Here is a 12480-nt window from a genome sequence, read left to right on the forward strand (position 1 = left end):
AAATGCAATTTCAGGTCCAAAAAACTGAATTTTTCCCTCAGAAAACGTGGACTTAATCCCAAAAAATGCAATTTCAGGCCCTAAAAATGGAATTTTTCCCTCAGAAAATGTGGGCTTAATCCCAAAAAATGCAATTTTGGGCCCTAAAAATGGAATTTTTCCCTCAGCAAATGTGGGATCAATCCCAAAAAATGAGATTTTTGTCCCTCAAAATGTGGATTTCCCCCTAAACCCCCCAAATCCGCACTCACCTGGTCCAGGTCGGTCTCCACGGACACCGAGAGCCGCAGATTTTCGGGAATTCCGAAGGTGCCGATGGCGGGACTTCCCGCAGGAATTCCCAAATGTTCAGCCACGTCCCGAACCGTGGCCAGCGTGGCCGTGGCCGTGAGGCCCAGGAAGCACCGAACGCCCAAGCGCTCCCGCAGAACCTGGGATTTTGGGAATAAAACCCGGATTAGACGGGATTTTGGGGGGATTTTTGGGGATTTTCCGAGGTTTTTGGGGTTTTTCCCACCTTGCAGACCCTGAGGTAAGCGGGCCGGAAGTTGTGGGACCATTGGGAGATGCAGTGAGCTTCATCCAGGCAGGCGAAAGCCACGGGAGGGAAACGGCGGAAAAGGCGGGAAAAAAATCCCGATCCCACCACAGATTCCGGGGAAAGCAGCAGGATTTGGGCTTGGCCGCTGCTGACCTGGAGGGAAATCGGGATTATCCTGGAGTTTTTTTTAAGGAAAAAGTGGGAATTTTGGGGGTTTTACTCACTTTTTTTATGGCTGCTTCACGCTGGGATTGGGTGAGGTTGGAGTGGATGCAGACGGCTTTGAGGGCTGAGGGGAGGTTGGAAACCTGGGAGTGGGAATATTGTGGGGGGTTTTTTTTGGGGGATTTTGTGAAGGAAATATCCCAAAAAAAAAAAAGCGGGAATGGCGGGAATACCTGGTCGTCCATGAGGGAGACGAGGGGGGAGATGACGAGGGAGATGCAGCGGGAACGGCGGTGGTAGAGGAAGGCGGGGAGTTGGTAACAGAGGGATTTGCCCGAGCCCGTGGGCTGCAGCAGCAGTGTGGAGATTCCTGGGGAAAATGGGAATTTTGGGATGCTGGGAGAGGGGAAAAGGGAGGAAAAGGGAGGGAAAAAGTGAGGGGAAATGTAGTGAAAAGGGTTGGAAGAACTGAGGGGAAAAAGGGCATGAAAAACTGAGGGGAAAAGGGCGGGAAAAACTGAGGGAAAAAGGGCGGGAAAAACTGAGGGGAAAATGGCGGGAAAAACTGAGGGGAAAATGGCGGGAAAAACTGAGGGGGAAAATGGGAAAAAGGGCAAGAAAAACTGAGGGGAAATGTAGTGAAAAGAGTGGGAAAAACTGAGAGAAAAAGGGCGGGAAAAACTGAGGGGTGGGGAAAATGGTGAGAAAAACCAAGGGGAAAAGTGGGAAAAAGGGCAAGAAAAACTGAGGGGAAATGTAGTGAAAAGAGTGGGAAAAACTGAGAGAAAAAGGGCGGGGAAAACTGAGGGGAAAAGTGGGGAAAATGGTGGGAAAAACTGAGGGGGAAAATGGGAAAAAGGGCAGGAAAAACTGAGGGAAAAAGGCAGGAAAAACTGAAGTGGGGGGAGAAGGGCAAGAAAAACTGAGGGAAAATGTAGTGAAAAGGGTGGGAAAAACCAAGGGGAAAAGTGGGGAAAATGGTGGGAAAAACTAAGTGGGAAAATGGGAAAAAGGGCAGGAAAAACTGAGGGGAAATGTGGAGAAAAGAGTGGGAAAAGCAGGGAAAATTTGAGGGGAAAAGGGTGGGAAAAAGGGCAGGAAAAACTAAGGGAAAAAGGGCAGGGAAAAAGGTGTGAAAAACAGGGAAAAAAGGGCAGGGAAAAGAGCAAGAGAAAAGGGCAGTAAAATAAAGGTGGGAAAAAACGGCAGAAAAAACTGAGAGAAAAAGGGCAAGGAAAAAAGGGTGGGGAAAAAAGGGGCAAAAAAAAAAGAGTGGGAAAATGGAAAGAAAAAAGAGCAGGAAAAATGGAGAGGGGGGAAAAGGGTGGGGAAAAAGGGTAGGAAAAATGCAGGTGAAAAAAAGAGGGGGAAAAGGGGAAGAAAAAAGCAGGGAAAAAAGGGTGGAGAATAAAAAAAGGGTGGGGAAAAGTATGGGAAAAAAGGGCAGGGAAAATGGCAGACAAAACTGAGGGAAAAAGGGCAGGGATAAAAGGCTGGGGAAAAAAGAGTGGGAAAATGGAAAGAAATAAGGGCAGGAAAAAAGCAGGAGAAAAAAAGAAGGGGAAAAGGGGCAGGAAAAATGCAGGGAAAAAAGGGCAGGAAAAAAAGAGTGGGGAAAAGGTAGAAAACTGGAGGGGAAAAAAGTGGGGAAAAAAAGAATGGAGGGGAAAAAAGTGAAGGGAAAGAAGAGGGGAAAAAAAGGATGGGGAAAAAAGAATGGGAAGAAAGAGCAGGGAAAAAGGGTGGGGAAAAAAAAAGATGGGGAAAATTTAGGGAAAAAGAGCAGGGAAATGGAAAGGAAAGAGGGCAGGAAAAAAGGCGGGAAAAAAAGGCGGGAAAATCGAACCGGAAAGGACCCTCATGACGGCCTCAGCCTGGCCGGGCCGGAAGGAATCGTATCCCAAAGTTCTCAGAGCTTCCAGCACTTCCTCCGGAGGATCTGTGGGATTCAGGAGGAGAAAATGTGGAATTTCCCCCCGGGTTTTTCCGGGGTTTTTCCAGGTTTTCTCCGGGGTTTACCTGGGACGGTCCCATCGGGGTTTGGGGGGTAAAGGGGATCCATGGGAGGTGGGGGAGGGGATGGGGGGGAGAATTCTGGCTGAGGGAAATCCAGGGAATCTGGGGGGAGTTGGGAATTTTCCGTGTTGGATCCATCTGGAGGGAAAAAGGAAAAAAAACCGGGATTTTAAGAGGAAAATTCCAGGTTTTTAGGGGGAAAAAACCAATTTTTAAACCTAAAAATGTCATTCTTGGGGACAGCTCCCAAGTTTTCTGAGGGGAAATCCACATTTGTAGGATCCAACCTCAGTTTTTAGGGAGAAAAGTCCCATTTTTAGCACCTAAACTTGGATTTCCTGGGGGCAAATTCCTCATTTTTTAGGATCCAACCAAAATTCTTAGGGGAAAAAACCCCATATTTAAGGTCTGAAATGTCAAAATTTCATTTTAGGCTCTAGAATTTCTTTTTTAGGGCCAAATCCCACATTTTTAGATCCCAAATTGTAAGTTTTAGAATCCACTTACTTTTAAGGATACATTCTCACATTTTTAGGATAAAGAATCACATTTTTAAGACCAAATTCTCCAATTTTTAGGGCAAAATTCCAGACTTTTAGAACCCAAATTCCTCACTTTTAGACCAAAATCCCATTTTTTCATCCCAAATCCTGGCTTTTTTAGTACCCACTTCCTTTTTAGGATAAACCCTCACATTTATTGGGAAAAAAAAAATCACATTTCTGAGGACAAAATCCCAATTTTAAGGCCCAAATCCCAAACTTTTTGAGAGCAAAACCCCATTTTTGGAGGTCAAAATTCTAATTTTAAGGCCTAAATCCCACATTTCTGAGGGCAAAATTCCAATTTTAACGTCCAAATCCTAATCTTTGAGCCCAAAACTCCAATGTTAAGGCCAAAATCCCAATCTTAAGGCCCAAATCCCAAATTTTTTGAGGCCAAAACCCCATTTTTAAGGTCAAAATCCCATTTTAATGTCCAAATCCCACATTTTTGAGGACAAAATTCCAATTTTAAAGACCAAATCCCTCATTTTTGAGACCCAAATCCCAATTTTAAGCTCCAAATCCCTACTTTTGAGGGACAAACTTCAATTTTTGATGCTAAAATCCCAATATTAAGGTCCAAATGACAATTTCTGAGGCCAAAATTCCAATTTTAAGGTCCAAATCCAAATTGTTGAGGACAAAGCTCCAATTTTTGATGCCCAACCCCCAATATTTGCTACAAAATCCAAATTTTAAGTCCCAAATCCCACATTTTTGAGGGCAAAATCCCATTTTTTGAGGCCAAAATTCCAATTTTAAGACCCAAATCCCAACTTTTGAGGCTAAAATGCCTATTTGAAGCTCCAAATCCCAATTTTTGAGGCCAAACCCCCCTCATTTCCCACCCTTTCCCTGGGAAAATACAGGAATTCCATAATTCAGTTTCTCACCGGGAATTTCTGGGATAAAATCTCCGTTGCTCCTTTGGGCCACTTCTTCCAGAGTGAGAAGCGCCTTCTCCTCGGGAGCTTCCTCCGGGTACGATCCAAATTTCTTCCCTGTGAGCAGAATCCCCACAAAAATCCATGGAAAAGAACCCCCTCACCCTTTTCAGCTGTTTTATCCCCAAAATCCTTTCAGAAATCCCAAAAAATCTTGGAATTTCCGCAGGAATGTCTCTTGGAACGATCCCAAATCCAAACCCAAATCCTCCCTGCGGGCACAACTCCCAAAAAATCCATGGAAAAGAACCCCCCCACCACCATTTTCCTGCCATTTTATCCCAAAAGTCCCATTGAAAATCCCAAAATTCCCTCAAAAAATGCAAAAAATCCCCTCAGAAATCCCCAAAATTCCCAGCCTGACCTTGCAGTTTTATCAGGAATTTCTCTAGGAACATTCCCAAATCCTTCCCTGCTCGGGCAATTCCCTCAAAAACCCATGGAAAAGAACCCCTGCACACTTTTCCCACTCTTTTATCCCAAAATTCCCCTCAGAAATCTAAAAAAAACCCAATCCCCTGAGAAATCTCAAAAAATTCCCAGCCTGACCTTGCAATTTTCTCTGGGAACAATCCGAAATCCTTCTCTAAGCACAAAATTCCCTCAAGAATCCATGGCAAAGAACCCCCCTCACCATTTTCCCACTCTTTTACCCAAAAAAACCCCTCAGAAATCCCAAAAATTCCTGCCCTGACTTCACAGTTTCCTTAGGAATTTCTCCGGGAACAATCCCCAGTCCTTCCATGTGACCAGAATTCCCTCAAAAATCCATGGAAAAGAAACCCCCTCACACTTTTCCTGCTCTTTTATCCCAAAAATCCCTTCAGAAATCCCAAAATTCCCTCAAAAAATGCAAAAAATCCCCTCAGAAATCCCAAAAATTCCCGGCCTGACCTCGCAGTTTTTTCAGGAATTTCTCCGGAACAATCCCAAATCCTATCCCAAATCCTTCCCTGTGAGGGCAACTCCCTCAAAAATCCACGGAAAAGAAACCCCCTCACACTTTTCCTGCTCTTCTATCCCAAAAATCCCCTCAGAAATCCCAAAATTCCCTCAAAAAATGCAAAAAGTCCCCTCAGAAATCCCCAGCCTGACCTTGCAATTTTTTCAGGAATTTCTCCAGGAACAATCCCAAATCCAATCCCAAATCCTCCCTGCACGCACAACTCCCACAAATCTCCACAGAAAAGAACACCCTCACGCTTTTCCCACCATTTTATCCCAAAAATCTCCTCCGAAATTGCAAAATTCCCTCAAAAATCCCCTCAGAAATCCCAAAAATTCCTGGCCTGACCTCGCAATTTTTTCAGGAATTTCTCCACTAACAATCCCAAATCTGATCCCAAATCCTTCCCTGTGTGGGCAACTCCCAAAAAACTCCACAGAAAAGACCACCCTCACACTTTTCCCACCATTTTATCCCAAAAATCTCCTCAGAAATTGCAAAAATCCCTCAAAAATCCCCTCAGAAATCCCCAAAATTCCCAGCCTGACCTCACAATTTTTTCAGGAATTTCTCCACTAACAATCCCAAATCTGATCCCAAATCCTTCCCTGTGTGGGCAACTCCCAAAAAACTCCACAGAAAAGACCACCCTCACACTTTTCCCACCATTTTATCCCAAAAATCCCCTCAGAAATCCCAAAAATTCCTGGCCTGACCTCGCAATTTTTTCAGGAATTTCTCTGGGACTGATCCCAAATCCTGCCCTGCGCGGGCAATTCCCTCAAAAATCCATGGAAAAGAAACCCCCTCACACTTTTCCCGCTGTTTTATCCCAAAAATCCCCTCAGAAATCCCAAAATTCTCTCAAAAAATGCAAAAAAAATCCCTTCAGAAATCCCAAAAATTCCCAGCCTGACCTCACAATTTTTTCAGGAATTTCTCCAGGAACAATCCCAAATCCTTCCCTGTGCGGGCAACTCCCTCAAAAATCCACGGAAAAGAAACCCCCTCACACTTTTCCCGCTGTTTTATCCCAAAAATCCCCTCAGAAATCCCAAAAACCCCCTCAGAAATCCCAAAAAACCCCCGTCCTCACCCGGGCATTCCGCGGCCCAGTGCCCCTTCCCGCCGCACCGGAAGCAAAGATCGGATCCGCCCCCGAACTTTTTTCTCCATTTCTGCCTCCAAACCTGGGAAAAAAAACCCCAAATCCCAAAATTCCAGCGGGGTAGAGGTCGGGAATTCCTCCCAAAAAATTTTTGGGAATTTTCACCTGTTTCCGGAGGAATTTTCCCCTCAGGGATCCGCGGGTGTACGTTTTTCTCTTCAGGTTGAGGCGGATGAAGTTGCCGCGCGGGGCTCTGAGGGGAAGGAGGGATTAAAAACGGCGGGAAACTCGGAAAAGCTGAAAAAAGGGAATTTTGGGATGCGGATTTTGGGGATTTTTGGAAATTTTCGGGTCTTTAATTTTGGATTTCTGGGTTTTGGGGTTCTCAGAATTTTTTTTTTTTGGAGAAGGATCGAATATTGGGATTTTCCAACTTTTGAGGGTCCTTGATTTTTGGGGTCTCCAAGTTTTGGGGTTCTTGGATTTTTTAAAATTTTTCAGAATTTGGGGTTCTTGGATTTTTGGAATTTTGATTTTGGATTTCGGGGTTCAAGATTTTGGGGACTTTTTTTATTTTGAGGGGTGTCAAATGTTGGGATTCTCCAGCTTTTGAGGGTCTTTGATTTTTGAGGTCTCCCAAGTTTTGGGGTTCTTGGATTTTTTGAATTTGTCAGATTTTGGGGGTTTTGATTTTGGGTTTCTGGTTTTTCAGGTTCTCAGATTTTTGGGATTTTTCAAATTTTGGGGTCTTTAATTTTGGGTTTTTGGGGTTTGTAGGTTTTTGGGGTCTTTAAATTTGGGGTTCTCGGATTTTTGGGTTTTTTTTTTATTTTGGAGTCTTTGTTTTTGGGATTTTTAGGTTTTAGGGGTTTTCGGATTTTTGGGATTTTCTGATTTTGGGGTCTTTAATTTTGGCATTTTTTGAGTTCTCAGATTTTTGGGATTTTTCTGATTTGGGGTCTTTAATTTTAGGTTTCTGGTTTTTTGGGGATCTGGCATTTTGGGGATTTCTTGGATTTTGGGGTCTGGTTTTGGGACTTTTTGGTTTTTGGGGTTCTCGGATTTTTGGGTCGTCAATTTTGGGATTGAGTTCTCAGATTTTTGTGATTTTTTTTTGATTTTGGCGGTCTCAGATTTTTGGGATTTTTTTTTTAATTTTGGATCTTTAATTTTGTATTTCTAGGTTTTGGGGTTTCTCAGATTTTTTTGGATTTTTTTCTGATTTTGGGGTCTTTAGTTTTAGGTTTTTGGGATTTTTTTTTTTATTTTGGGGGTCTCAGATTTTTGGGATTTTTTTTTTAATTTTGGATCTTTAATTTTGTATTTCTAGGTTTTGGGGTTTCTCAGATTTTTTTGGATTTTTTTCTGATTTTGGGGTCTTTAGTTTTAGGTTTTTGGGATTTTTTTTTTTATTTTGGGTCTTTAATTTTGGGAGTTTTGATTTTGAGGGGTGTCAAATTTTGGGATTCTCCAACTTTTGAGGTTCCTGATTTTGGATTCTCCAACTTTTGGGGTCTCCAAGTCTTTGAGGTCTCTGATTCTGGGGCTCTCCCATATTTGAGGTCTCATCTTTGGATTTTTTTTTGCCAGGAAAAAAGGCAGGAAAGCTGGGAAAACGGCAGGAAAACTGGGAAAAAAGGCAGGAAAAATGGGAAAAATATGGGAAAATGGGAAAAAAGATGGGAAAAGCCGGAAAAAAGGCGGGAAAATCCAGGAATTACCGAGCCCTGCGCGTGGCTTTGGGTTTTTCCTCCTCTTCCTCCTCCTCCTCCTCCGGGATTTCTCCGGATCCGTGCGGCGCCTCCCCGGCTCCACTTTGGGATTTTTTCTTTTCCATCTTTTCCTTTCCCTCCCGGCTTTGCCTCACCCCAGAAATTCCGGGCTCGGATCCTCCGAGGCCTCTCCGGAGCTTGGCCGGGGCCTCGGCGGCGCCGGCGTCGTCCCGGGGCCGTTTCCTCCCAAAATTCCCCAGGGATTCAGGGCCCATTTCCAAAAATTCCTGCTGAGATTTGTCCCCATTTTCCAAAAATTCCCGCTGGGATTTGTCCCCAATTTCCAGAAATTCCCGCTGGGGTTTGACGTCGATTTCTGGGAATTCCCGCTGGGATTTGGCGTCGTTTTCCTGAAATTCCAGCTGGGATTTGGGGTCGTTTTCCTGAAATTCCCGCTGGGATTTGGGGTAGTTTTCCAAAAATTCCCGGTGTTTTTTTGGGGATTCCTCGCACCTCTGGATCCAGGCGGGGTCCAGCGAGCTCAGAGTTCGGGCCACGCTCCGTTGGAGCCGCCGGAATTTTTCGGCAACGGGAGAAGAAAAGTTGGGAATTTTCCCCGGCGAGGGAGGAAGGAATTCTTGGGAATCTTGGGGTTTTTCGGGATTTTCCGAGGAAATTTCGGCTCCGAGCTCCGGGGTTTGCTGGGATTTGGGAGGTTTTGGGATTTTCCGGGGATTTGGGGTCAGAGGGGGCTCCTGGAGGGAAGGGAAAGGAAAAAATCCCAATTTTTTTCTCCTCTGGAATTTCAAATCCCAAATTCAAGGGGATTTTGGGGAAGCCAAGTTTTGGGGGCTCCAATTTTTGGGATCCTCTGATTTTGGGGTTCTTAAATTTGGGGTTTTTTTGATTTTTGGGGTCTCCAACTTTGGGGCTCCCTGATTTGGGATCCTCTCATTTTGGGGTTTTGGAATTTGGGATTCTCCAGCTTTTGGGGTCTTGAATTTTGGGATCCTGATTTTGGTGATCTCTGATTTTTGGGATTGGTGATTTTGGGATTTTTCCCATTTTGGGGTCTCCAAATTTAGGATCCCAAATTTTGGGATTCTCCATCTTTTAGGGTCTCTGATTTTTGGAGTCCCTAATTTAGGATCCTCTGGTTTTGGGATCCTTAAATTTGGGGTTTTTGATTTTGGGGCTCCCTGATTTTGGGGTCTCTAAATTTGGGATTTTCCCATTTTTGGGATCTCTGATTTTTGGGATCTTTAATTTTGGGTTTTTGGGGTCTCCAAATTTAGGGTCTCCAGTTTTTGGGGTCCCTCTGATGTTGGGATTCTCCAGCTTTTTAGGATCTCTGATTTTTGGGATCTTTAATTTTGGGTTTTTGGGGTCTCCAACTTTTGGGGGTTCCCGATTTTGGAGTCTCTAAATTTGGGATTTTCCCATTTTTGGGATCTCTGATTTTTGGGGTCCCTCTAGATTTTGGGATTCTCCAGCTTTTTAGGATCTCTGATTTTTGGGATCTTTAATTTTGGGTTTTTGGGGTCTCCAACTTTTGGGGGTTCCCGATTTTGGAGTCTCTAAATTTGGGATTTTCCCATTTTTGGAATCTCTGATTTTTGGCATTCTTGATTTTGGGATTTTTCCCATTTTGGGGTCTCCAAATTTAGGGTCCCTAATTTTGGGATTCTCCAGCTTTTCGGGGTCTCTAAATTTGAGATTCTCCCATTTTTGGGATCTCTGATTTTTGGTGTTCCTGATTTTGGGATTTTTCCCAATTTGGGGTCTCTAAATTTAGGATCCCAAATTTTGGGATTCTCCATCTTTTAGGGTCTCTGATTTTTGGGATCCCTGATTTTAAGGGATCCCCAATTTTGGGATTTTTCCCATTTTTGGGTCTCTGATTTTGGGATTTTTCCCATTTTGGGGTCTCCAAATTTAGGGTCCCTAATTTTGGGATTCTCCAGCTTTTAGGGTCTCTGATTTTTGGGGTCCCTAATTCTGGGATCCTTAAATTTGGGTTTTTTGATTTTTGGGTCTCCAACTTTTGGGGGTTCCCGATTTTGGGGTCTTTAATTTTGGGGTTTTTTTGTTTTTTTTTTAATTTTGGGGTCCCTAAATTTAGGGTCTCCAGTTTTTTGGGGTCCCTAATTTTGGGATTTTCCAGCTTTTAGAGTCTCTGATTTTTGGGATCCCTGATTTTAAGGGATCCCAAATTTTGGGATTTTTCCCATTTTGGGGTCTCTGATTTTGGGATTTTTCCCATTTTGGGATTCTTCCCATTTTGGGGTCTCTAAATTTAGGGTCTCCAGTTTTTGGGGTCTCTCTGATTTTTGGGATCCTCCAGTTCTGGGGTCTCCAAATTGTGGGATTCTCTGATTTTCGGTGTCTCCAATTTTTGGGGTCTCTGATTTTGGTGGGTCCCAAATTTTGGGATTCTCCAGCTTTTGGGATCTCCAATTTTTGAGATACTCCATTTTTGGGATTCTCAGAATTTTGGGATTCTCCATTTTTGGGGTCTCAAATTTTCAGGGTCTTTAATTTTGGGGGAATCCCAAATTTTGGGATTGTGCAACTTTTGGTGTCTCCAATTTTTGGGATCCTAAATTTTGGGATCCTTCAGCTTTTGGGGTCTTTGATTTTCACATTCTTTAATTTTAGGAGGTTCCAAATTTTGGGATTCTCTGAATTTTGGGGTCTCAAATTTTCAGGGATCCCAAATTTTGGGATTCTCTGATTTTTGGGGTCTTTAATTTTGGAGGATCCCAAATTTTGGGATTCTCCAATTTTGGGATCTCAAATTTTCAGCGGTCCCAAATTTTGGAATTCTCCAACTTTTGAGGTCTCTGATTTTTAGAATCTCCAATTTTCAGGGATCCCAAATTTTTGTATTCTCCAATTTTGGGATCTCAAATTTTCAGGGGTCCCAAATTTTGGGCTCTCTGATTTTGGGGTCTCCAGTTTTTGGAGGTCCCCAATTTTGGGATTCTCCAATTTTTGGGAGGGCCCGAATTTTGGGAAGGTCTCTGATTTTGGTCGGTCCCAATTTTGGGATTCTCCAACTTTTGGAGTCTCTGATTTTTGGAATCTCCAATTTTCAGGGATCCCAAATTTTTGGGTCTCCAGTTTTTGGAGGTCCCTAATTTTGGGATTCTCCAATTTTTTGGGGGGACCTAATTTTGGGAAGGTCTCTGATTTTGGTCAGTCCCAATTTTGGGATTCTCCAACTTTTGGAATCTCTGATTTTCAGTGTCTCCAACTTTTGGGCTCTATAATTTTGGAGGATCCCAAATTTTGGGATTCTCCAACTTTTGAGGTCTCTGATTTTTGGAATCTCCAATTTTCAGGGTCTTCAATTTTCAGGGATCCCAAATTTTGGGGTCTCCAGTTTTTGGAGGTCCCTAATTTTGGAATTCTCCAATTTTTGGGGGGCCCTAATTTTGGGAAGGTCTCTGATTTTGGTCAGTCCCAATTTTGGGATTCTCCAACTTTTGGAATCTCTGATTTTCAGTGTCTCCAACTTTTGGGCTCTATAATTTTGGAGGATCCCAAATTTTGGGGTCTCCAGTTTTTGGAGGTCCCTAATTTTGGAATTCTCCAATTTTTGGGGGGCCCTAATTTTGGGGAAGGCCTCTGATTTTGGTGAGTCCCAAATTTTGGGATTCTCTAATTTTTGGAATCTCTGATTTTGGGTTCTCCAATTTTCAGGGTCTTCAATTTTCAGGGATCCCAAATTTTGGGATCTCCAGTTTTTGGAGGTCCCTAATTTTGGGATTCTCCAACTTTTGGGGTCTCTGATTTTTAGGATCCCAAATTTTTGGGTTGAGTGATGCCCCAACCCCCCTGACCTTGCCAGAGGTTCCCAGTTTGGCTTTGAGCTTCATCCCATAGAATTTGGAAATTCCTGCCGGGATTTTCCCGCTCTGCCTCTTCCCGGGGGATTTCGGTGCCCGGTTCAGGTGGGAGCCCCAAAATCCTGAATCTTCCACCTGCAACGACACCAAAATCCAAAAAAATCCCCCAAATCTGCTCAAACACGGCTCAGAGTTCCAAAAAATCCCCCAAATCCCAAAATATCCCAGGCAAATATCTCCCAAAATAAAAAAAATGTCCCAAATCGATCGAATTCCAGCCCAAAATCCCCCCAAAAAAACATTGAAATGTCCCAGGCAAATATCTCCCAAAATCAAAAAAATGTCCCAAATCGGTCGAATTCCAGCCCAAAATCCACCCCAAAAAACCATTCAAAAATGCCCCAAATCCCAAAAAGTTCCCCAAATCCCAAAAAAATCCCAGCCCAAATTCCCAAAAATGCCAGCCCAGAATCCCAAAAATTCCCCCATCCCAAAAAAATCCCAGCCCAAAATCTCCCCAAAAAATCCCAAAATCTGCTCAATCCCAGCTCAAAAATTCCCAAAAAATCCCAAAATCTGCTCAATCCCAGCTCAAAATCCCCCAAAAAAAATCCCCCAAAAAATCCCAAAATCTGCTCAATCCCAGCCCAAA

The 12480-nt window shown here is 43.5% G+C and overlaps 1 protein-coding gene across 1 annotated transcript; it reads right to left on the reverse strand.

Annotated features, from left to right (window-relative positions):
• Positions 1 to 251: 251 nt before the first annotated feature.
• LOC121342574 (ATP-dependent DNA helicase Q4-like) lies at positions 252 to 1059 on the reverse strand (the record flags this gene model as incomplete). Its single annotated transcript, XM_041417097.1, has 4 exons — positions 940 to 1059; positions 766 to 849; positions 518 to 694; positions 252 to 431 (listed from the first exon to the last, which is right to left on the reverse strand). Coding segments are annotated over exons 1-4 (453 nt in total), but the record flags the coding sequence as incomplete, so codon positions are not given.
• Between the last annotated feature and the right edge of the window lie 11421 nt (positions 1060 to 12480).

The sequence above is a fragment of the Onychostruthus taczanowskii genome, unplaced genomic scaffold (genome assembly GCF_017590055.1).
Source record: "Onychostruthus taczanowskii isolate IOZ18803 unplaced genomic scaffold, ASM1759005v1 scaffold541, whole genome shotgun sequence".
Classification (NCBI taxonomy): Eukaryota; Metazoa; Chordata; class Aves; order Passeriformes; family Passeridae; genus Onychostruthus; species Onychostruthus taczanowskii.